This window comes from Phallusia mammillata, chromosome 1, assembly GCF_965637545.1.
Source record: "Phallusia mammillata chromosome 1, kaPhaMamm4.hap1.1, whole genome shotgun sequence".
NCBI lineage: Eukaryota > Metazoa > Chordata > Ascidiacea > Phlebobranchia > Ascidiidae > Phallusia > Phallusia mammillata.
Genome location: NC_137252.1, coordinates 5987822 through 6013991, shown reverse-complemented (window position 1 = coordinate 6013991; position 26170 = coordinate 5987822). Strand labels below are relative to the sequence as shown.

General features: G+C 35.9%; 2 protein-coding genes across 2 annotated transcripts; both read right to left on the bottom strand.

The window, feature by feature from the left end:
• Positions 1-9767: 9767 nt before the first annotated feature.
• LOC145237152 (uncharacterized) lies at positions 9768-17120 on the bottom strand. Its single transcript, XM_080099915.1, has 8 exons — positions 16928-17120; positions 16800-16858; positions 15950-16255; positions 15325-15490; positions 15042-15192; positions 14584-14706; positions 12410-12617; positions 9768-11070 (listed from the first exon to the last, which is right to left on the bottom strand). Exons 1-8 carry the CDS (start codon positions 16990-16992, stop codon positions 10142-10144), a joined length of 2007 nt encoding a protein of 668 aa, XP_079956041.1. The 5' UTR covers positions 16993-17120; the 3' UTR covers positions 9768-10141.
• A 289-nt stretch (positions 17121-17409) lies between these two features.
• Positions 17410-25681, bottom strand: LOC145237161 (uncharacterized). Its single transcript, XM_080099927.1, has 8 exons — positions 25559-25681; positions 24881-25010; positions 24321-24502; positions 24037-24257; positions 23444-23581; positions 21927-21964; positions 20248-20380; positions 17410-18386 (listed from the first exon to the last, which is right to left on the bottom strand). The coding sequence occupies exons 1-8, from the start codon at positions 25656-25658 to the stop codon at positions 17883-17885; spliced, it is 1446 nt and encodes a 481-aa protein (XP_079956053.1). The 5' UTR covers positions 25659-25681; the 3' UTR covers positions 17410-17882.
• Positions 25682-26170: the final 489 nt, after the last annotated feature.

The window sequence follows — 26170 nt, the reverse complement described above, 5'->3', positions numbered from 1 at the left end:
TTTCCCGAAATATCTCGGTTTGAAACTGATTTTTGCCGGTTGCACCCGAACCTCCAAACCGATTTTAACCTGGACATAAACCGGTTCCGTGTCAGCTTGAAATTTATGTTCTCAACTGAAAATCTAAAATTAATTGCATTGAAGCAAAATTCCCTGTAGTCGCGCATAAATTGAAATGATATTATGGAATGATACTGTAGCTTGAATGCATGGTTTTACTTCGATAAAACAACAACACTACGAATGCAGTTTTGCAATAATACTTTGTAAATAAACAAACAAAGCATTATTACAGGCAATTTGGTAACACAGCGATTGAGTATTGATGAGATTTACACACAGATTATTTGGAATGCAAATAACAATAAAGCAAACTTATTAATGCAACCACGCATAGTCGTACATGTCACTGATCAACGTATTTTTTTATTTTACTACTTGGTGTTGTATGCCTTTGTGTCAAGTTTTTACCGATTGCACTAGTGCATTGGGTCTTGATTTACTTGCAAACGGCACTCTACAAAAACCTAAGCTACGTGCGTATCATAGGTATCAAATTAAGTTTGAATATTTCGAAAAACGCATTACTATCTTGCCTAACACATACAAAAGCAAACAAAGATAGACAACTGGCAAAAAACCTTTTTGGTCATAAATTGAGTAATAAACCATCTGTGTTAAAGTTTGTTTTTATTTCATTGCCTTCAACTTTTCCTTAACGTTTCGCAAATTAACTTCACTTATTTTCACGCTCGATTGTTTTTCATCGTTAGTGAAATCTTCGGCTTTCAATTTTGCTTCAATTGCAAGAGTGTAGTACTTTTCCGCGTTTTCCAGTTGTGATATTTGTCGATAAACAAAACCAAGGTTGTTCAACAGACGGCCGTATATCGAATGTTTAGAACTATTTTCTCCTAAAGTCGTTTCTAGAAGTTTCAGCGCTTTTTTAATTGTGGTTTTACTCGCCGAAAAGTCGCTGACCAAACGTTCACTCAGTTCAACGTGATGCAAGCACTGGGCCTCTTGTAAACACTGAGTTTCTTTGTTTAGGTTTTTTAAGCCTTGTATTAACTTTCGCATGTAGTTCATAAGTGGGATCGTGTGAAAGTTTATAATATTCTTGTATAACCTGTAGTTGCGATTTTTTATCAAAGCTTTGGAGATTACAAATAATCCCTTAGTACAGGCAACAATACCTTCAGAGGCAAATTGACTGTCGCTTTCTTGAATAAAGTATTCAGCTGCAATGTGATAGAACAAGATTGCTTCGAAATAATTTTTCTCCGCCTGTAGTTCTTCAGCAAAAGTTTTTAGTTCATCACCCGAGGTGTCAACTTCTATTTTTATCCACCGTAAAATTTCTTGTCTTTTTGATTCGGCCTTGTCGTATTTTTCTTTTTGTATTAAACTTGAGTATTGTTTCCTTAGTTCATTCATGGCAACCTTATCTACAAAAAGTGCAGTTTTTCTAATCACTACAAATCTTATAATTAAACGGTTTTTAATTTTGGGGTTAAGTAGGCTATATATTAATATACATTCAACATTTAAACGAACACAGAAAAAGCATCAAAATTTAGATTCACATAAAAACATTAAATTTGAAAATATGTGACTTACTAAGAATTTTGTCGCCTGTAGGAAAAGATGTCACTAGCATGCCTAGCAGTATAAAGCTCAGTGCGAAAATAGCTGAAAGATAAAAAGTAAAGGCCTGTTATAATGTTGATTGATGCGTGAATTAAGCGCCACAGGAATAACATAACTTCTTTATTTTTTATGAAAAGTGTTAGATGTGTTTTGTACACAGTTAAACTGCACGGTCGTCTTGTAAAACTTTACCCTGTAGCCTAGGATCACATCAAAACGAAAGCTGTTGGTTAGGAGTTAGGAATCAGACTATAAAACTTGTTATGTTTACCAGCCGACATAAACTCGTAAATAACTTGACATTGGTTGTGATACGAGGTTTAAAGCATTCTTTTCCTCCGCAACACGTATTGTAATGAAACAATCTTTAAAAAAAAAACTTTTTTCAGCAGCTCATTTTAGAATATTGTTTAGTCTTTGTAGGTTTGGCTTCGGTAATCTACCAACTTTTCTTTAAACCAATGTTGCTGGACGTGGCTTAACCATGTCTGTTACTACTTTAAGTTAGTATTTTTTTATCCATAAATCATTAGGTTCGTTCAAATGCGTTTAGTTTGTTTACTTACTGCAAATTGGCAGTTGTCTGAAAACAAATACACGTAACGCCACAAAAGGGCAGTAGTTAAAATTAAGTTAGGTCCGTTGAAAGACAAAGAGTTTATTCACGTACTGGCAACCGTCAGTTGTCTTCTGTCGCGACCGCCACCTGCCGGTTGTCTTCTGTCGCGGTTGTCACCTGCCGGTTGTCTTCTGTCGTGACCGCCACCTTCCGGTTGTCTTCTGTCGTGATTGTCACCTGCCGGTTGTCTTCTGTCGTGACTGTCTTCTCCTGATTCATCTAACCAATCCGTAAAATAATATAAAGATGCAACTATAAACTATGACATCGTAAATCTTATTTATATGTGTAGCCATGCATGTACAGCTGAATGAAATCGAATACCATGGACTTTATAACTGACATACATATAATGTTTTATTGTTGAGCATTGCAAAGGTGTCTTACTTTATCTGTTGCAGTATTTTAGTAGACGATTAAGAAGAACAAATCCGAGTTGCACCATTTATTTAAGTCAAGTCAAGTCAAATTTTATTTGCATAGTCACTTCATTATCATATTCCTTGTCCAATACTTAACCGTTAAGTTTCTAATAATTTGTTGGCGGTGGTATGAGCTTGTGTGCTTCTTTTTGTAATTTTTGGGCACACATAGTGCTAAATTGATGCCACAAAACTATAAAAAACGTGGGAAGGATATTAATCGCTTCGGTCTATGCCAGTGGTTCTTAACCTTTCATGGACCGTGGCCTTTTGGACCTCGTGGTCCCTTTAAAAACGTAAATGGCAATCTCATGTTGGAATTCAGTACTAATTTCGACTTTAAAACAGGTCGTACAGAATAAACAAGAATCCGTAATCGTAAAAAACCTCAATGTAGACAGTAAGTGAAAACAGTATTTGAAATTTTTGCTTAAAGTAGGGAATAAAGGCAAAAAGGAAATGGATTTTAGTGGGTGCTTCTGGTGAATCGACACTCATGGCCTCCCGAACACAGCTCGCATTTAAGCGGTTGGGTCCCACACAGCTTATAGTTTACCATCCAATTTACACAAAGGCACCCCGCTACTGAACAAACATAGCTGAAACTGTTCGAACCAAGCAAACAACATGTATTGCAACATTACAGTTCTGTTTACGACACAGTAACGAAACGATAATGTGGAGTTGAGCGTTAACACAATAGTTTTGAACCTGGTTGCCATTGAACCCTAGGCTGCCTTTACAAGACTTCATTACTAAAAAAATAAAATTTCACAATACTTATTTGGAGCCTGATGGCTGCATTTAAGGTACCGTATTATTGTAGGTGGAAATATTTCAGTGTTTTATTACCTGGTAACAGTTACAACATATTTGATGCTTGCCAGCTATTTCTTGCCGTATTTTTTGTAAAGTTTTATTTTGATATTCATTGCTAATTAGAAATATTGCGATAATTTGTGTCTTTAAATAGCAGTTTTGGTTGGTAAAAGAAGCCGAACAAATTTCCCATGAAAAGCGTGCCGTGGCTTAAAACAGATTGAAAAACAATGCGTTAACATATAAACACAAAAACTGCAATCATGCCGAATTACCATTATCTGAAGTTTCTGGCTGTTCATCATCGTTACTTTCACTGTTTGACAAATCTTCAAACATATTTTTAGGGGCTTGTATTGCTAGTGCTGGTTGAGGTTGTTCTGGTGCTGGTGCTGCCATTTCTTCTAATTAAACCCCAGTTATACACTGATTAGATTTGGCGCCGTATGTGCTAATCAAAGTTTAAAGAATATAGTTATTAATTTACATATGCTGCATACACTCTATAATATTGACGCTGCAGACACTCGACTTGCAAGAAATATATACACAAGTTTAAACTCCGGTTCGTTTTTTTAAAAAATTAACTCTATCCCATAAAAGTCCCACTGTCCACTCTACAGAGTAAGAAAGAGCCGCATCCCATTTTCAAAAGAGCAAGCTACAAACTTGGTGGTTAGTGTCATAACTAAAGTAACAGTATTCCACTATTCTGTCTTCTCGGGCATCACCATTGCAACACTACTTTCCAAATGTTGACCCTTTCAAATTTTACAATTTAAAATTAATAGCAACGTTGTTTGGACTAATAAAGCGAAGTTAGAAACAGAACAAAGATGAGTAAACTTTGTGACACCGTAATAAAAACCTTTATGTGACTTTGTATCGACTCCCTTGTGATATATTTGGTCTACAGTCCGGAATGTCTGAAATTTGAGTCAAGGGCCATTTCGATTCATCCCGTATGCTATTTACATACAGGTTGAACATTGATTTACTGCTGGGATCAGCCCTGAAGCGTTTATGCAGACAAGCGATCACGCCACACTCATATAGAAATACTTGGTGAGCGGCTGATTCGGTATGACGCCTTTAAAAGGCCTGGCGTACTACTTACATATTGTTACATTCAGCCCTGCTCGAACTTGTCTTATCAGCTGTTTCTGCAATGAAAGTTTTGTGTATAATCGTAACGCCAAAACCAAACGACCTTAATACTACATGTGGTTGGTCGTATTGCCGTCTGGCGGGAACTACCATTCTGACGTTCTTTCTTTTGTGTACTTTGTTGTACAACAATGTGAAACTAATATGGTAATCAAACTATCTGGTCACCACCCACGCATTTTTGACAACACAACCTTTTGTGTAACAATCTGTGACGTAGACATTCTTCACAGAGCTTTATTCAAACAAACAAAAACATTGCAACAATATGTGGTGGTCTGATATATAAATCGAGAAAATGATGTACGACCAAAAAGTTGTATTATTCGTGATTTGAAATGTTGTGAAGCCCACAATAGCAGTTTTTCAAATAATCTGTCATACTCTGAAAAAGGTGCAAATAATTCGGCAACAGTTTGTTTTATGCAGCCCTTTACTGTGTCATAAAACGGACTGATATTGTTAAAATGAAACGTCATCTTACACTAATACAAAATATCGATCATTGTATCAACTGGAATCACTTTAAACCGGTTCAAAGGTTCGGTAGGAGGCAGAATCAGTTAATAACTGGAATATTTCTCCAAAAACCGGATCATTATAGTACATAAAATTATTCCCATAAACTTTTTTGTTTCTTTCGGTTTTCTTTCAGCCCCAATGGCTCGTAAGCAGGAGGGGCCGGCATAGCATTTTGCCCAAAAAGTCACGTGAGCCACCCCGTAGGGCGCAAACTGTTGCTAAATTTCCCAGCCTTGCGTTTGCGTAAAACACTTGGGTCCTTGAGGGGGTAATCGGAGGACAAGGGGCAGTAACATAATGTTGTTGAGTTATATGTCTTTAAATGTCACTATCTCTTTTAAAGCAAACTTCTGCGCTTGTGCTAACCGTACTTTTAGGGATGTTGTAATTTTTTTTCAAGTTTTAACCAGCTTGTTTTATTCATGCTTGTACATCCGGCTCAAGGTTTTATTTCCAAAAAAGAGGCTGCGAACCCGGTCACCTAGTCATTATGGGGCAGTGGCTATTTGGTTGGTTGCAAAACACGACAGACTCACCTTTTACTTTTCTAGGCTAATTTGCGGCGGCTGTATGCAGGGCAGTTAGTTTAGGCAAGCTTGTGTATTTTTACGTCGGTCGCGCAGGGACGATGGCGGTTTGAACGTTTTTTCAGAAACCTATATTCAACAAAGCAGACGACCGACTGATTTGTGACCGAGATAAACAATGATGGCAAAGTTTAAACGGCAATTTACATTTTTGACCTATAACTAAACGTGCGATTCGATTTCTCTGTCGTTTTCGCTATTTCATCAACAAAATTGAGTGCGTAGTCTACTTTTCCTATCCTTTCATTTCCTTTTAAGCAGACCAGTTCTTGGCGGGTGTTGTGCCTTTTACATCAGCCGACAGGTTCTTTATGTTATTGTTTTGTATTTTTATTAATTTGTATTAATTTAAGTTAATTTGTGACAGAAATCCAGTTTTGCTATTGTCCATGTCCAGGTCCGCTTTTGTTAAATTGTAAGTTTCTTCTTGTTTATGTGGTTTATTGCTAAAATCTAATTTTGTTTTTGTTTTTGTTTTACAGGGTTGAAGGAAAAGTTTTGGATTTGATATGAAAGTAATGTAAAATATCATAAACATATGTTTAATTTTTGGCTATACAATACAGGATTTTTAGGTACATTTTGAAATTTGCATTTCTCTTTTGCGTTTTTTACACCAAAAAAAATTCCTTTTTTTTCAGGTTTAAGCTAGTTTTGTTTTGTTTTTCAGGTTTTACATTTTTACTAGACACACATTTTATAAATAAATTTGTTTCGTTTTTCAGGGTCTAGGATTTTTAATGAACATAATTTTTAAATAATCATGTTTTGCAGGTATAAGGTTTCAAATAAACACTGTTTTTTAGCTAATGATTTTTTTAGGTTTTCAAAAACATGTTTTTCTTTAGGAATTTATTAGAATATTCTCTAAATCGGTGTGAAAAAAAAAACGATTTATTGAAGTTTTGCAGGTTTACCAAACCGTGTTTTGTTTTTCAGCGTTTTAAGGTTTACATGTTTTCAGAAAGTTAGGTTTGATGGGTTTTTTTACAGGTTTTACATTGCATTTTGCAACCTTGCAACGAAAAGAATAATAAGAAAATAAAAACAGATTCCAAAAATCCAGGGTAAGTGCGACGAAAGAAGATTTTTTAATCGTTTTTTAACCTTTTAACACATGGTAATATCGGTTGTCCAATTTGTTGATCAGATGTTTAGGCTTAAGAGTGACGTCACTCTCCACTGTTACGAGGGCGACGGCGATTTCGACCACAAAGAGGAAATAGTAACAAGATTTTTTTAATTACAAAAAAGGTAAAAAAGTAAAGTTTTTTAAATGCCTTAAATATTTAGTGTCATTATACTTAAAACAAAATCTCCTAATTTGTTGTGTTGATTTATGCTTGTTTTTGTCGGGTTTATAGTTTTAGCGAATTTTTTATCGTTTCAGATGACTTGCTCTCTTCACCGGTTTTCAGCGCGGGAATTTCCCCCTGACATCATCAACGACGTCACAACATTATCACATTATCTATTTGGTGTTTGATCCGAAAACGTAAGGTCCGAGGCAGCAAATCACTTAAGTAAAGGATTGATCATCTATTGTTTTTGTAGAATGCTGTATTACTTCAGAGCATGAGACATGAAAATTTTAAAACATTGAGATCATTAAATCGTTTTGTAACTTTAAAAACTTTAAACAGAAAATTTAGAATAAATAACAACAGTAAAACAGTTGGTGTTCACAAATAAATGTCACATGTACTTGTTATTTCGAGGCATTAATATCGGATGAGACGGTGGTTATCTTTACGTCCTTTTCCCAAGCTTTGATAATAACTCTGGGCCTTTCTGAATTTCCAACTTCCAAAGCTTCATCGCCTTTGTAAGCTGATTCAAACAGAACCATTACATTCGTAGTTTGTGTGCTTGACAACAGTTTGAAGGGAAACAACCTTATGCCGTAATCAGGGAAAGAACATATTAAAGCGGCCACGTTCAATATAAAGTTTCCATAGACGAGACGACCAATAAACAATTCCGAGACGTGACTTTTTAGATATGACAAGAATACTGCAATAACAGGCATTAGTAAATCTGACACAACGCACACGGCAGCAGTGATTGCTGAACGAACGTAGACTGTGTTGATATCTGTTAAATGTGAGAAGTATTTGCAAAAAGGTAAAAGCAAAAGTAACAACAAGATCAGTTGTGAAATTGAGAAACCAATTGTGCTGATCAAAAAAAGTAACATTGATGTGGGGTTACTTTCACATGTAGCGATATTACCAGGTTTCAAGGAGTTAAATAGAACGCTAAAAGTTAGCAAAATAGAAAACGCTGAAATTCCAATAATCACAGCCACGCTTAATTTTCGTGCCATCTTCGTCCATACTGCTGTAGTGTGCACAGACTTGTAAACTGAATGTTGGCGAATCCACAAAGACAAGTAGACAAAGAAACGAGAAAGTGCAACACATAGACGAAGTGGGTATATGAACCATCTGCAGACTGCTAGAGTAGTAAAAATTCGGGAAGTTTCAGCAACCCTTGGTACAGCGTACAACAGCAGCATAATGCTAGACAATGTACACAATCTGTTGTTCAGCTTTAATCCTGCTTGCTTTGAAGTATATTGGTAAACTGCCGATGCTACCGTCAAGTACAAAATAGTCAGAATCAAAAATCCAAGCAAACTCCATTCCGCCGCTAGCATTGCTGGGCTTGGCGCAGTTGCGTTTTCGACAAGTGATGTGTTGTTTGACATGTTTATATGTAATGATAAGTTTGACAAACTTTCAACCGAATATTGAAAAGTCTAAGTTGGTGTACAAAACAAACTATTAATTATTTTACAAATATAACTTCAAGCAAATTTGCATTTGCATTATTTTTTGTCCTTAATCTGAGCAATTTAAACTACGTAAACGAAAGTTGTTTAAAAACTCTTATATTGCAAAGAAATTTTACAACAATTTACATCGTATGAAATATTTAACTTGCGATATAACGGCCAAGGATTAATTACATTTCCAACTACATTCTTTAGCTAAAACTGCGAAACCAAACGAATTGTACCAACAGCAAACCGTTTGCTGCATTCATAAAGCTCAGAGAGGCTATACAGATTTTATAACGTTTAAAAAATTAGTTGGAAAAGTCACATAAGGTACAAACTGCATTTGTTGAATCATGTTTCAGTTGATTCAGATAAATTGACGAGTTTAATGGAATCTCGTTAACAAATTACTAACAAAATGAAATATTTAACAGCAAGCGACAAAGCATAACGTATTGTTTGGAAACGCCAGCATATGGCCATTATGTACAAATCCAATAATTACGTAATATAGCTGATTTAATTGTATGTTTGCTGTTTCCAGAGGTAATGACTTATTCCGGTGTGAATGTAAGAACAATTTTTCTACTAAACAACGATCATTTTAAGACATAACAATACTGTTCTGTTGAAATAGAGGGAATGAACATCTGGTAGACTAGAGACGATGCTGTAAATGGCTATAAATTAATTGTAATCACCGAAATATCAAGATGCACACATGTTTTTTTTTTACGAATTATCATAACCATTATTTTCGGTTGCTGTTTTAAAATCACGCGTTTAATTTATGGCCTATACCAGGGGTTCTTAACCTGGGGTGCAGGCACCCCCAGGGGGTGCGAGAACTGTTCCTAGGGGGTGCGGGGGTGCTGAACCATTAGGGTTGGTTAGGTCTATTCTATTTAAGCAATTACAGAAGGGGGAGCGAAAATTGGTTTATGATTTAAAAGGGGGTGCGAAAATTGGTTAGTGATTTGAAAGGGGTGCAGCAAGGAAAAAAGGTTAAGAACCACTGGCCTATACCATAAAAACGCTTCAAATTTGAATTTTAATGTTTGTGGAATGTTTTACATGTACGTTGTTGAGAGCCACACCAAGTTTCTACTTCAAACACTGTCAAGATTTGGATTGGATTTGAAGTGACGCTTAAACAGTTTAACAAACCCAAACCTGACGTATGGAATTCAAATGGACGATACGGTATGATTTTTTAATTTATTGTGAAGAAATGCAAACTAAAATTTTTATTTTTTATTACTTTAGTAAAACTTTTCCAAAATATGAAAGTTTATGCATCAAAAGACAAAACAGATGTAGTTGTAAGGCGGAATAAATTTGGTTCCGTTAATCAATTAAACCAATTACCACACACAAATAAAAATAAATAAACTGTTTATTAAAAAGTCTTGTCAAAAAGTTTCAAAAACGGCTTAATCTTATGTCTAGCTTTAGTGTAAATGTGTAAAAAAACATAAAATACCCTTAAAAAACACAAATCGGTAATACGGTACCAACAGGTCGACCCTAATGAAAACCCAAGAATGGGAAATGAAATTTACCAGGCATGAAATTATTTTGCCCACTCAGGCATCTTGGTTTTAAATTCCCAATGTTCGCTTTTGTATCTATACGCATGTAAATACATTATAAGAGTTTCAGGTTTGGGGTCAGTCACAGGGTTCATGCATTCTGGACAGTCCACTACTTTTGTCCAGTCTCCAGTGTTGCTACGCGAAGTGCTATGGGCAACAGGAAGACAATACTCTGTTTCTGATTGCCCATTTTTTTCTGGTGTTTTATCCTGAATAGCTGCGTTAACGTCTTTGCCAAAGCTAGAATCCGGCATTTGATTTTGTAAAGTATTTGCAGACTTGGTCATTGAATCTGATTGTTCAGTATGGGAAACACTAACAACTTTTGGATTTAAACTTATGTCAATTGTTGGAGCTTCAGTACCTATCATGTCTTTTGTGTTGTTTAAATCAGGTGTTTTAATGTCTTCAGATATTAGTTGAACACTTTGTAGCTGATTCCCGGGAGTTGTACTTTCCATATCTTTGCAGGTATCTTTTATAGCTTCATTTTTCAAGTCTTTACAATCCAAGACGTCCATGGGATTGAGGGTGTCAACATTGGCCCCTTGGTTTGAATTTGGCTGAGCAGGCATCTCATTGGCACCAGTTACACCTAGAGTCTTTCCAGTGTATACACGTGGGGGCATATCTTTAAACGAAGGGGTAGTCATCTCATTTGCTGCAGTCACCTCAAATTTGACATTAGCAAATTGTTCGGGTTTTTCTGTGGCACCAGTCTTTGTTCCAAAAGGGTTCGCCTCAAAATCCATTTTGGAAGTTAATTCGTTCGTGATTTCTTTGAGGTTCTTGGTAACTGGGCCATGTTGAAATCTCTCTGGTCCCCAAGCCTTGTGGTTGTAGACTGGGTCGTTTACTATTGGATAACCGAGGTATTGTAAATGTACACGAATCTGATGAGTTCGTCCTGAAAATGAAGTAGGATTCATTTAAAGGTAACTCTGATTTAGCTTTTAGTGAGAAAATAACTATCAGGGGTTTAAAACTGCCTTTAGAACAAAAGTTTTATCCTTTTCATACGGTGTAGCTGTTACTTTTGCGCTTCATGACGCTTTAAGGTTGCACAGCTATTTCCGGCTTGGTGGTGGTTGTAGAGCTTTTATATTGCTATGTGTTGGTTCACCAAGTGAAATAAACACATATCATCTCATCTAATATATTCCGGGCTTACCACTGAGCCAGTGTAGCTCGGTTGGTACAGTGCAAGTCCTAGAAAAACTCGCAAGGTGCGAATACCACCGCAGGCTAAATTTTTCTAGCAAAGCCTGGTTATATCAGGAAATACTTGGAGATCGACTGATTCAGTACAACGCCTTAAATGAGTAGGGCATATTATGATTCCGTATTTTAGCACTTTGAAACAAAAACGCACTATAAAGGCAGTAACCCAAGATTTATGTTATCATCACTGTCTCTTTGGTTTTAAGTATTTACTTAAACTTGCACAACCAATAACATAATTTCGGAAATTAAATTTTCAGCAAAGCAGGATAGTAAGGCTACAATCTAGGGTCAGTTAGAACCAGATTTCATGTGGTCTGGGGGCTTAACCTGATATTAGTATTATCGACATTGCAGCGATGGTATTGACTGGGGAAGGGCCAAAACTTCAAATATTCTGTTTGGTCGAACCGAGCATCTCATACTAATGCTCAATGCTCGGCTTCGCACGCTAGCTACTATAGTGATGGGACGATACCAGATTTTGAAGCAAATACCGATACTGAGTACGAGTACCACGTGCATATACCTTCGACGAGTGCCGAGGACTTATAAATAGTGTTGTACTTAGTTGTATATCACTAACTAATTTATCCGCCATGGTCAGGGAACAGGCGCGCACACACACATGCAGAATCATGCAGAAAAATGTGATTTTCACATGATAGAGAAAAAATATACGTAACCTGGCAGAACTTTTTTTCCGATTTTGTGCTGTCCGAAGCAAATTGCCTATATTCTTATAGTGTAAACCAGCCTTCGGTATCGAACGTTGGTATCGAAAACGGGGGCAAAATATTCTGAGATACGGGTACTCGTCCGATTACTACAAGCTGTACATTGTGACATAAAAGCATTTATATTTCCACTCTAGATTTTGTAGCCTTACAGGGTCCCTTACGTTAACAGCGGTGTATTAAGCTGTAGAGGCCCTAGAGGTCGCCTTTTTAAACTTAAACAGACCAAAAATTACTACACATGGTAACTTTCATATGATTTGAACCCACTACTACTGCATTACTTACCAGTTTTCGGCCTGCAGATAACAATACTGGTATTTCCATCGGTGCTTAATCTTTCAAATACAGTCCAAGCATCCTTAGACTTCCCGTCCTCTACATCCCATGCTACATGAAATCCGAGCTTCTCATTAAAATTTACCACTGGTTGGCGACATTCAACTGTCGATTCAGGAAATTCCCCAACCACTTTGCAAAGATATTCTTTCTCCACCTTGACAAAAATTATAGATATTTACAGTATCTGCAACCCAACTAAGATCAGAATAATTTTATGTTGCCAATACATATGAAAATGCAGATTGTTTGATTTTCTAAACTGTTACTGATCCTTTTAGTACTGATCGGTAATTCAACTAGAATAGTGGTTTTCCTCTATATTGCCAGTTTATATATACTACATCATATTTAACGATGTATCACATACACCACTTAATATATTTATAATGAATATATATATTGGGCACCTACATTTCATTGGGTCTCGAGCTTTTTCCTGGCACTTTATACCATAATTGTTTCTGCAAGCATAATCTAATGGGTCCCCACACATGTGCATATGCGATTTTGTAACAGTAAAAAAAGGGCACAGTCATTGTTAAATTTAAATAGTGGTTTTCCTATATATTCAATTTTACAGAAACTGTGACATATTTACGCACCATTCATTATAATTGTAAGGGATATATATTTGATGGATACATTCAGTATAGTACCAATACTTTTGTGGCCTGTTATAACATAATTGTTTTTGCTAGCAAAAACCAATGGGTCCCCACACACACATATTTTGAATTCGTAACAGGATGAATGGCGCATGCATATGCTAGGTAAGAATTTGAATTGCACAGATGACATTTGTCGTATTAAAGAAATATTTATAAACTTTTGTTTTGTAACAGTCACAGCCCTTTGTTTGTTGAAGTACGATTTTTAATCCGCACATAGCGTTCCCTGGCGCCGTTAAGTTTCTACATACCAACAATATCTGGGCTTTTTATGTCCAAAACCTGTTCTAAAACAGTTTTATTAACGCTTTCAGTTTGAGAAGTCACTTTATACAGGTGTAACAAATCGTGCTGCGTTGTCGCTCTGCGTTTCGAAACACGAATAAGTTCGTTTTCGAAACCAGTGAAAAAATGGTCAAGAGACGACCGCGTTCATGCGTGAAGCAGAGGCATTTTTTCCATGTGCCACTATCGTCAATCACTCGCATTGCATCAGCTGTGCACTGAGCGAGAACAAATTTGACAAAAGACAACATATAAAAACATATTTTTACTATTACTGAGCCGATTGCACTGAAATTTTTAACAGCCAACAAGGAGAACCCTATACAGAGCTGTTTAAAATTTCAACAGGTTAAGTCTTGTATTTCTGACCTCATTAACATAATAACAAACAAAAAAATATTTGGGGGTAAATGGGTGAAAATGGATATATACAACTTCAAGTTACAAAATACATTAAACTACGCTGCAATGTACCAATCAAAAAAGTAAGAAACTCCAGAATCATCTGCTTTAGCAAGTAAAGCCATTTTAAAAATTTCACGTTTTGGGGGGCTGTGGGTAAACCGAGGGATTAAATGGGTTCAAAATTCACATGGACCATCTTTAGACCAATATCTATAATGTGTGTAAATTTGAAAAAGTTTAAACCATTCTTTGTTGACCAAAACGTGGGAACAAATCCACGTTAAAAATTGCACGTTTTAGGGGGCTGTGGGTGAATAGAGGGATCAAACGGGGTCAAAATTCACATGGACCATCTTTAGACCAATATCTATAATGTGTGTAAAATTTGAAAAAGTTTAAACCATTCTTTGTTGACCAAAACGTGGGAACAAATCCGCGTTAAAAATTTCACGTTTTAGGGGGCTATGGGTGAACCAAGGGATCAAATAGGGTCAAAATTCGCATGGACCATCTTTAGACCAATATCTATAATGTGTGTAAATTTGAAAAAGTTTTAACCATTCTTTCTTGACCAAAACATGGGAACAAATCTGCGTTAGAAAGAAAAAAAATATATATAGACAAAAACAATATGTGTCCCCTTCAGGGAAGGGGACACAATTGGGCAGCCAACTGTGACTATGTACTTCTGGTTTCAGCAATACTTTTCTTTTGGAATTGCTAAATTTACCATTGGCACCAGGTCTAGTTTTGTACACTAACCTTTCTCTGCTGTATAAGTTGATGAACCTGACCAGCTATGTGTTTGGTTTTGGCAAACATGACAAGACCAGATGTTGGTCGATCTAGTCTGTAACAGCCAGAAAGTTGTTTGTAGCCGTATTCCTGCACATAAAAATTAAAATTTGTAAGCTACATGCAAAAGTTGTACTATTTTATTTAATTCCGTGAGCTTTTAATGCACATTTATCACAAAGGTAAAAATATAAATTAATGGTATTTTTGCTGTATGTAACCATAATTTTTGACTGGTAATTTTGGTATTATTTCATTCTAAGAGATGTAATAATTGCCTGGTAGTATAAAAATAAAAATGCTGCTACTGGTAAATAGAAAAATATGAGAATCATCTTTAATGGGAACAATGTCAGTTTGCAAGTTTTGCCACTGATTAAGTATTAAAGTGTGAATGAAAATACTTCTTTTTTTATAAACCACACCTTCTGCAGCAGAAAGGTTAATGAGTTCATTCTGTATCTTCCACAAGGATGAATAGGAATGCTTGAAGGTTTGTCGACAACCAGAAACTTTGAACTGTCCTCTATGATTTCTATGGGGGTGTCTAAGACAGGACCTTCATGACGATGAATTCTGAGATGAAATATGTACCAATGACCTACTTAACAGTACAAACTAATAATGTGGTTTGTTTGTTGAGGTGATTACAATTTTTTTTTTTAATTTAACAACCTTTGTTGTACCAATGCCTTTGAAAAGGTTTACCTTGAAGTCAGCATGTCATTGTCTTTAAACTTTATGTCGAGACTCTCAGCAGGTTCAAGGTTGAGTAAAATTCTTCCCTGTTGTCTTAGCTTTTCATAATAATCATACGGATGCAACCGAAACTCAGCTCTGTAAATTTCACCAAGTGTTCTTCCAACCCAACGACCTTTGAAAAAAACATTCATGAGTAAACAATCAGAGGTTGGTTTCTAAATCTTAAGTCCATGATCTATATAATGGTCTATTTTTTCCAACAGAGGACTATTAGGTAAATCATTTTTGGTTGCTTCAATTTTAAAATCGATACGTTTTAGGTCAACTTTCTTTTTTAATTCAAATTTTATTTATTGCAACATGTTATCTGTATTGGCTTTACAAATCATTGAATGTATTTTTTAATTCATTGTAACTATTTTGTAAAATTCAATGTTCAATGTAAAGTAGCTTGGGTTCAAAGGAAATTTGTACACTAGTGCGATCTCTTAAATATAAATGGTGCCTCCAATTTTCATTCTTTTTCACCACATGAAATATAATCTTACCCTTAGTTACAAGAAATGAGCCAAAATTCTAATTCTAATCTATTTAAAACGTTATTTTTGGAAAACAGTAAACTGCTACCTACCTTTGCAAAATGTGTTGAAGTCAAAAAAGTAAGGCTTCACTTTTCTGAATCCATTTTCAAAGTAGTATTCTGAATCAAGAATATAGTCCGTAGCTTCCAAGTTTTTGCCATACAACATATGGAGAGGTTTCCCTTTCGTCTTTTGCCAGTGTTTTTCGTGGCAAAGCTGTTTGACAAGTTTACGCCGCTGGTGCTTTTTCAGACCTTTAAGTTGATCACAAGTAAGCGCCGGGTCAGCTACAACTTTCTGTTTTTTAGCTCCTGATTGAGATTCACTCAGACTTATATCAGGTTTGCGTTTAACATCTGGGAACATAAAATAGCATTGAGTTGAATGAGTTAAAGTACAAACCAATCTTCCACAATCTGACAAAGATTAATACCACACAAGTTTTTCAACAGTAGAAAAAAAAATTTTATGATAAAAAAAAAAAATTTTATTTGATAAATAAAAGCCAAAGTATGTCAATTACACAATCAACAGTTGTAAAGTATAAACTCCACACTTTTTTCTGCAGGTACTTTTTAAGCTCATATTATATTTGGGTGTTGCTTTTTTGAAAAGCTCATTCTGTGGTCTTTGTCCACACAAAAAATCCATAGTGGCACCCATAGTGCTCTAAAAAGCAAGGTGACATTGTCACTGCCCACTTGATGCAAATAATAAATATCTAACATATTTAAAGCATGCCGAAACAGGTTTGTCAACCTAAGAGGGTGATTTCTAAATTGGAAGTTAAGACACATAGCAAGGTTTCCTTAGAACCTGTAAACATATTTAAAATTACTGAATTATAAGTATAAATCATTATTCTTTTTTTAGATCCTTATTGTGGAAATAAATACCAACCTGAGCTGTTACTTGATTCATCAACGGGAGTCGCTTCAACAGTTGCACACTTTTCCATACTGTATAAAAAAGTAATTTAGACTTTGTTGAGAAATACAATGACTGAAACATTCCCAGTTAAAACTTACTTTGTTCCCATGCGGCGTTTCAAAATTGTTAGCAGATTTAGGCCTTTACGAAGGCAACGATTCATTTAGCAAAACTCTTTCAAACAACATTCCCAAACCAAAATACATCAAGTTTTCTTACTATATGTAATTGTAGTTTTTTTGCCTGAAGTGTTTCCTAAATTCGCTTTTGGTCATTTCAAGGGAAATCACCTTATTTCACACTTGGTGGGAAATAGAAATCATACTTTTTACTCTTTCTCGTTATACAAATATATTTGAATCTTGATAGTACTTTTTGCTAGTTTACTTTAAGAAAACAGTGGCAACTTGTGTACTTCGTTTGTTACATTTTTAGACATAAACAAGTTCACGCTATGGTATTCCGCCCACTGCTTCTTAACAGCTTTCTTCAGAACACACATAGGAAAATGCAGTGTATGAATCTTGCTCTTCGCAATAGCCACGCCAGCAAATACACGAATTGCATTTACCACTAAACATTGTTCATAGTAACATTAATTTTATTTGACAAAAAAGACACAAAAAAAACAACATTTAAAAAAGAGTTTCTATCCAACAGTATACATAACAGTGCAATCAATCATTTGTTGGCTATTTATTTGTAAAATCTCTTTCACAAAAACTTTTCAGTAACAACAAACAAACAAAAACTCTGTAATAATCGTTGTACATCACAAACGATGACGCGATTGAGATGACGTCATGAGGAACACCGTCGTGACGTTTCGCAGATTGAATTGTTATTTTTTGTAACATGGACGGCGTTTGTTTTATTTCGTGTGTTTGCATTTATTTGTTGCACAATAGTTGAAATTTATGAGAAGTATTGGCCGCAATAACATTGAAATATATGTGTTTACAAATACCATTATTTCGAACTTATACACAATATCGCTGACAGTACCAAAAAATTATTGCAGAGGTCATGGGTTTCGAACCAACGAACGAAATATTACACACAGTTTTGGCACGGCAGGGCGTAAGTCAAGCTATCTTTATCCAAGTAACCGCATTCCGAAGTACAAACGTGTTGATATATTTGCTTGTTGTTGTTGTTCACATTTAAGCTACTCGATAAACGTTCAGTGAGCGTCATGTATTGAACACTGGACTCGGCGCTCTCCTCTTCCGAAGAAATAATGCTACCGTAAGTTACAGCGCTCTCATCCGCGCAACCAGGAAAAAAAGCCAGATCCGTAGCCTTTAGGTATGTCTGTTGCGTTAGTTCGTTTTCCTCATTTGGTGAGCTTAAAATTGTGATTTGAGTTTCTTCTTGCCCGAGCGGGACCTGCGTCTGTTGTCCAGAGACCACTATGACGTCATCGTTGCGGTGTGTGACGTCAGTGTGTGGTGACGCAGTGAACTGGGCCGGCAGGGGCTCGTACGATTCTTCGGTGTTGTCGAGCATAATAAGCTCTGATGTTCGTTCGTTCGGTCTCTCGCGTAAAATCTCATCCTGCACAGTAGAGGATAAATTAGAAGTGAGTCGTTTCTTTGACATTTTGCAAACAGAGAATATAAGGAGCAAATAACTATTCAACACCTGATTTTTATCGCTTTTATCTACACGTGCTTAACTGTCATTCCGCTGTTTTTTTGCCTTTTTCACTGGCTTAATTGGCAAGTTGGATTTTACATTTCATTTCTTTTGAAAATGACATTAGAATCGTCAAAACGTTAGGGTTTCTACAAAAATATCTCCTTGTCAGAATCTTTAAAACCGTGCAGAGTTGTAAACGGGCCGAAACTGGAGCAGGAACCCGGCCCGAACCCGATTTTTTCGTTGAAGCCCGTCCGAAAGTTGAATTGACAGGCCTATGCACTGAAGCTTCAGAAAAGACCCAAATAATAAACACAGTGGACAGTAATAGACAATGGGTCTTGAACAAGGCGTTTTAGGGCTGTTTGACATTACGTCAGGTCCAGCAACTGGCTATTTAGCTAGTTAATATTATTCTACAAAATACTGACACAGAGTGTAAAGTCAGGCCCAAAACCTAAGCCCGAATCCTGCGAACCCTATCCGACTTACAAATCTGGTGCATTGTGTATATACGAACAAAAAAAACTTAAATGACCTATCTTAAAATATTTATCTTCTTCGAAACGTTGTATGCCGTTTTAACGCGTAATTAAAGTTTTTCGTTTGTTTGTGTCAACATTTCGGCCATAAGGTAAAAAAAAACATTGAACAAATGCCGGGATAGTTTAAAGCTTTTTTGTTTCCTGGCAAAAAGGAAAACAATGAAAAGCAATAGAGTCCCAACCGTCCAAAAACTTCCGAGAATTTTCCGGGAGGTTTGGAAACCGATTTCCCGTTGGAAAACGTAAAATTCCCAGGGGAAAATTGTTGAGTTCCATATGCCGAAATGTAATAGTGATATCGTTTATAGGTAATACTATGAATAAATAAAATACACAGAAAATTTGAGTAATAATACTCGGACGTCCAAGATGACAGCATACTTATATAATCCAATCCACAGTACTCTAGAAAATATGCCACAGTACTATAATCCACAGTACTCTATATAATCCACAGTACTCTAGAAAATATGCACAACAAAGTCTGTTTCAAAGCCTCTGAATGTGACAATTAAGACGTAGATTGAAAGATAGCCTACAGGGGGATTTAAACCCGTAACCTAACGAAAATTACCCTTGCAAAACCAAGAAATCATTCGCAGCTTGCCACCTTTTGTTTTTGTTATTTCATATGGTTTTAGCCATTGTACGTACGAACAGACGTAAATTGTATTATTAGACTTAAAACGGTTGGTTTGATTTCATTTTTATTTACAGATGATTTTTTGGTGAAGTAAAGAATTTCCACCTTCTGTGGGAAACAAACGTCCTGTGTTGCAAATCCAACAAGTTGTGCCTCAAAGTTCAACGGGCCATTTTGTTAGATGCAGCAGTAAAATAGATTGCAAACAAAAACCATTTACCCTTTTCTAGGCAGAATGTTACACGAAAAAACACTTAAACAGTGAACTCGCCTTCTACAACATTTCTGTTCGCACTAAATTCATATCGAGTATTGCTTCTCAAACCCTGGATACCCATTTAATTTGGTTGGATCACCGATAGCATTATCTTACAATGCACTTCGATAAATGGGTTTACCTTACTTAATTGCATATTAGGTAAAGGTTTCTGGCTTACAAATTCTTGCAGCAAAAAGTTGCTACTTGACAAACGTCTTTGCAACACTTCAGGTGTTGAAAAAAAGTTGTGCGAAAAAATGTCAAAAAGCATTTTTTAGGGTTCGAATCCTCTAATACGCAGCCCTAAGATAATTCGGTTCCAAAACTTACCAATGGTCGCGGAAATTCGATTTGGCGAATCTTTAGCGCCCTCCAACAGACTTTCTTGCCATTTTGACGACAAAACAGGTAAACAAAGAAAATGAGCAGAAGAAATAGAAATCCAGATGCCACCACGAAAGGCCTGAAATTCAAAACAAAAAATTACTTTTTCATATAATCACCAAAAACATTTTTAAGTTTTTGTATGCAACCTGTAGCTGTGGTTTTTAACTCGTTTTAGGCCATGAACCACCAGTTGAGAAATACTGACCTATAGTCAACCGTTTTCACTATTATTGTAATAGTTTTTGTGAGGTATACGCACACGCATTTGAGATAGTCAATGAGCTAAGATGAACATATTCATACTGGGATCAGCCCTGAAGCGTCGATGCAGTCAATGAGCTAATTACAGTTTTATGTGCAGCGTATTTGTACAGCATAAACAACCAACAAACCAAAGCATCGCATAGGTTTCGTAACCTCACAGTACGAAAAATAAATTTCATATTATTAGAAACGTCTCTATTATTCGGTAACAATTAAGCGCGTTATGAAAGGGTTTGGATTCTGATTTAATTGTTCGACTTCCCATCGTTCGAAGTCCCCGCGCAGCCAGTTCCGCTAAGATTTGACGAAAACTGGCGACCGCCAAAGCAGACGGTACGAAGTTATGCGAGGATATTCGTAGGCAACTCTGGGGTCTTTATCAGTCGCTTAGTAGGAGCTGGTAAGTAAACAGGTGCCAAATTGCTCGAGTTTAGTTTTAGGCAAAATTTAAAGTCGTTTTAGTTCGTTTGTTTGTTATTGTGTGTAAACAAAAGAAAGGTACGTAATGTGACCCTGTTTCGCGTATAAAAGGATAAAATTGGCGTAGAAAAAAGGTAAAATTAGGCAATACATGACAGGTAAATGCAGCAATAGTCAGTGCCAAACATCTTTTATACAAAAAGATAAAAAACAATTAGCGGCAAAACTTTTAACATTTATTGAAAATCTCTACAATCTGTACTGTGTTTTTCATATTTTGTATAATCACTCCTAAAAAGATTTGCAGCAGTCAAAAAAGAATATTCGTCATGATCTTATAGGTTACCAACAAAATTAAAAGCGATGAATGAACAGAAAACATCTCGAATGGCGGCCGTTTTCAATTTCAGTATTTCAAGAGTAATTTCGCTACTCATACTGTTCTTGAAAACGACCGACGTTCGCTGACGTCATCGATCGCGTCACAGTGCCGTCACAGACAAAGAATACAAATTTAGACAGGTTAAAACACACGACAGTGCATTTTGTGTATTAAGGGAGCATTCTTACTTGTGGACCACGTGCTGGGATCTAGCGACATCGTGTGGAATAATTATCTACCATTTTTACTCGCATGATTGGAGTAACGAGTCAAAATGTAATTTTAAAATGAGGTGTTTTGATGTTTATGTTGCTATTTTGATGCTTTTAATAAAACGTTACTATACAATATTGTGTTTGCTGAGGTTTTGCAACTTCGAGACACACCCAAATAAAAAAAACTTCGAATTTAAAAAATAGGGTAGGCAAAAGCTAAGAGTTTAAAAGATTTGAATTAGCAATGCATTAATGTTTGAAATATCTATAGTTTGTCGAAAAGCTGGTTTCAAATGCAGTAGACATGAGATGGGAAAGAACGGAAAAACCAAGTTACTTACGTGATATGTGTCAAGGTTGATTCTGGGGGAAAACACACCTGAAAAATAAATCAGATGCGGTCAATAAAGGGCTTGTCAAATAATGTTTGTTTGTATCAAGAACTTTGAAGCGATTGAATGAAATAAAATGTTTTTTGGATACTTTAATTTTCAAAAGTAAATCTTATAGAGATAGAGCCCAAATAAAACTAACAATTGCAGTTTTCCAGTCCTTTTAGACTTAATCATTTGTTCTATTTTTTTATACAACGATTTGAAAAGTATTAAGATTTCCATATTAATAAATGACTCTAGCTTTAAGTTCCGTTAAACCATAAACAATGCGCTTTTGAAATTAAAAATTGTTAGATTAGGAACGCTTGAATGTAGCCAAATGAAGTTTAGCAGAAAAGATGAACAAGCCCAAACGTTTGGGTGATTTTTGTCCAACGCACGCATTTAGACACAGTTGCCAAACCAACAGACTAAATGAAAAGCTCAATTGCTAATACTTGTCAATCAGTGCAAGTGATGTTACGCATACCAGGAAGCTATCGAAACATGACCCTGTCCAGCAGGAAACAATTGAGCTTTAAATGCGAGTTACAAGAAAATACCCAACGTTTGCAAGCTGTGACCGTAGCAAATTTAATGTTTGCAATCGCTGGGTAAATTAATTTCAATTTTCGTCCATTTTTATGCACAATAGCAAGCATTACCCGATGTTTTCGATTTAATGACTGACCAGTGGTTTCAATTTCCACAGTTTTTTTCTGGAATTTATACTCGCTGGGTGGAATGGGCTTTGTATTTACGCATCAGATGTTAGGTGAACTTTAATATCTACTAGAGCAGTGGCCGACAACCACCGGTCCGCGGCCCCGTGCCGGTCCGTGAGTGGTTAGTCACCGGGTCGCAAATAAAACTTGCTCAAGGTTCATATTGAGTCAAAGTAGTGATAACTGTAATTAGTTTTCAGTGCTGAACGTTTGTGGTTTTTAAAGGCCGGTCCGTGATTAAAAAATTCAGTTTCAAACCAGTCCTCAGTGCAAAAAAGGCCGCCGACCCCTGTACTAGAGGAAGTGGTAAAATTTTCATTAACAGTTGGCCGTGAGGTAGTGACCTACTTTACCGTAGTAGTTCCAAAACTTTTTATCATATTTTTTTCGGTTCACTAGCAATAAAAGCTAGTGTTACAAATAAAAGTCGTTTTTTTAATTTCTCACAACAAAATGCAGGATATATTTCAGCTAGATTCGCGGAATTACGCACAGAAATGATCCAAGGACAGTTCGTCAACTTACAAAAATAAAAACCAAGCTAAACAAACTAAAAATATACTTATTTCAGTTCCAATTTACTGCTGTTGTTTTGCTAATTGCAAAACATATAATGATTACCTAATTTGGTACTTACACAATTTGCAATTTAGTAAAGTGCAATTACTCAATTTGTAAAAAACATTATTCCACGATGTCAAACAAACTGATGGCATTTGTATCTTGCGGGTATATTGAGAAAATGATAAAGCATCTTACTTTTGTGTGGTTGCTTGTAATATTTCCGACATGTTCGTCGAAAACCAGATGCACATCCAAACACAAGGTGTCGCTGTCCTTCGCGGAAGTGGTCAATGTCATTTTGTTATCTTTCATCAAATGTTCTTGGTAGTTTGCCTTCAAAGAAATTGTGTTTTTTCCTATTTTGGCAGGTGTTATGGACTTAGAAACACTGTACGGCAAGGCATAATATAGAAAAAATATACCAGTATTGAATATACGTTCATCTTCCTAAACTATAAGTAATCATAACTTAGTGACAATAGCAGAATTCGTGTTCCGAAATGTTTACTTAAACGCAACCATGCCATGTTTGTTGCAAAATGAGACACTAACTGTCATAAAATGGTATATCTTTATAGGAAACAGAACACTTGTGTTTTCATGTAGAATATAATAACAAATTTCGCTAAACATATGACAAAAGATTTTATTTTACGTCATGTATGCTGTAGCGGCCTGTTAGTTTTTAAAACCAAAACCAGTTTAGGCGTACCAATGAGATTAATTTCGCATAAACACTTCCACTACACCTAAGCTCACTTAAGTTGCTGGATTATATGGTAAATAACCTGCTGTTCGTCCTTTCCACAGTTTGGTTGCATTGAGTCATCACAAGTATAATACATGACCTTGAGTTTAGGTCGCTCTCCCATTGTCTTGTAAACGTACTCGGCCATTGTCTTTCCGTTCCACCACGGGTGCCGTATTTGTCGGAACGTGATGTCAACCCTGTTCTTCTCTCGGTGGGCGTCAAAGTGCGGCGCCGAAAACTTTAAGGTTTTATGCAAAACTAGAAAAAAGTCAATTTTCTGTGGTTGGGGCTAAAAACTTTATGACGTCACAACCAACTTACGTTCTTCAATTGCAGAATACATGATGACGTCATCGCGTTGGTGCAAGTCATCTTCGCCTAGGGAAATCCCCTGATCGGTAACCCACAAGTAATAGGTTTCAAGAGGGTCAAAATATACGTCGATGACGCAGTTAGTGTGGGTGACGTCAACGCAGTTCTTTAACGGTGTCCACGGTTTTTCGCTACAGAAGAAAACAAATGTGTCAAATGCTAAAGAGAAATAAAAGAGTGATAAGTTTTGTTACTTTTTTGCACTTTTTATTAATCAGGTAAATTTTAAAATGTAAAGTAACGAAAATGGCAACGTTGAAGAGTGAAAGCCACTGTTTAACTAAAATTATTCGTTTTAGATCAGTTTTTTTCGCGTTAAATTAAAATGATGTGTCCAATAAATTCCAAATAAAAGAAATTAAATGTGCATTGTGTGTCCCTTATATCGTTAGTCCTTTCCAAACTAACGAAAAGTGTGCAAACTTATCATTAAAGCACAAATATAGGGTGACACAATTTTTTAACACAGGAACTATAAAGTGAAAACTCACAAAGTGTTTCATACTTACAAGTAGTAATCCGCATAGAACACAGTGTAATGTCTCTTTCCATCGTTGTCATCGTCCAACGGGTCCCACCATAAAGTGTGCACAAAATCCAATGTTGTTATTCTGAGATTGGAAGCCACTGCTACTGCGTCTGTCGAATTAACAAATTGGAAATCCTTGTTTTTTTCTGTATAATGCCAAGGATATTCTTACACAACAGCGAAAATATTTTACTTGTAAGCAAGGGTATATTCACATTCTCTAATAATATGCGCAGCTATTTTCAGACTGGTGATTATTTCAATGTATGTGATATTTTTTTTGCGACCTAAACAGATCTCTTTATCTCAAAAAGTTTTTTTACACCAATAAACTTAAAGTTAACCTTTCAATCTGAGATAATACAACAGCACTTACTGAGTGATCAGAGAAAATGGGTATAGAAATGCAATCGCCATTATCTTTGTACTGACTAATGATGTAACTTATTAAAACTAGGGTTTGCAGATTTTGTTTGAACAAATAAGAGATTTTTCGGACGTTTTAGGCCAAATATTTTTTGCGATATGACCGACAGCTTTAAAGCACAAAATGTGTCCGAAACTGTGGCCTAATTACGTTCTATTGAAACGAATTTATCACTATAGTTATGAAGTTGCAATTGTAACATTTTAGTGTAGAGTTTGTACAATTTCTTACCGGTTTCGTTTTTCACGGTTTTTTCAGCCATCTTGCTTGCGTTGTTGCAATTTCCTCCATTGACTTGCAACGTAACAAGAAACAAAACTAATACCTTCATTTTACAAAAATCCTACGCGCTCTGTACAAACAAGAGATTATACACAAATCAACAAATTAAAACAGTATTTGCATTCCAAAGACATCCTGTCCAAAAGAGATTTATTTTCCACTATTACTATTACAAGATGCGATGTGTAGGTTATATTCACGCAAATGCAAATGCTTGGCCTAATCGATGCAACAAAAACACACATTTAAAAAGCATCATTTTCGTAAAACGCTTGCAAATATCGAGAGGCACGAAAATGTGCCAGGGCAAACAGTTTAAGAATTGTGCTAACTATAAGGTTCAATTCAAATGACTTGGTAAAATTCATTAAATTCACACAAAGAACCAAAAAATTATAAAATCGCAACAGCTGACTATGACAATACTATAAAGCAACCGCATGCAGTTCTGTGCAAGATTGCTATGCGAGCTGTCATTTATATTTGCCCATCGCCGACCATAATTTTTTAAGAAGAAATGTTTCAGGAGATTAAAATCAGACGCCGGCATAAACAATCAAA

Bases quoted from the DNA above. Each gene is read 5' to 3' on its own strand.
- LOC145237152 (XM_080099915.1), bottom strand. From the start codon at position 16,992: ATGAATCGTTGCCTTCGTAAAGGCCTAAATCTGCTAACAATTTTGAAA. The intron at 16,256-16,799 runs GTTGGTATTTAT...TTATGTTCCCAG, and splicing joins TGAATCAAGTAACAGCTCAG to ATGTTAAACGCAAACCTGAT. The intron at 11,071-12,409 runs GTAAGTAATGCA...CTTCATTTTCAG, and splicing joins TATCTGCAGGCCGAAAACTG to GACGAACTCATCAGATTCGT.
- LOC145237161 (XM_080099927.1), bottom strand. From the start codon at position 25,658: ATGAAGGTATTAGTTTTGTTTCTTGTTACGTTGCAAGTCAATGGAGGA. The intron at 23,582-24,036 runs GTTATTTACCAT...ATTTCTTTGAAG, and splicing joins GTGGAAAGGACGAACAGCAG to GCAAACTACCAAGAACATTT. The intron at 18,387-20,247 runs GTAAGTTTTGGA...TCTACTGTGCAG, and splicing joins TCGAATTTCCGCGACCATTG to GATGAGATTTTACGCGAGAG.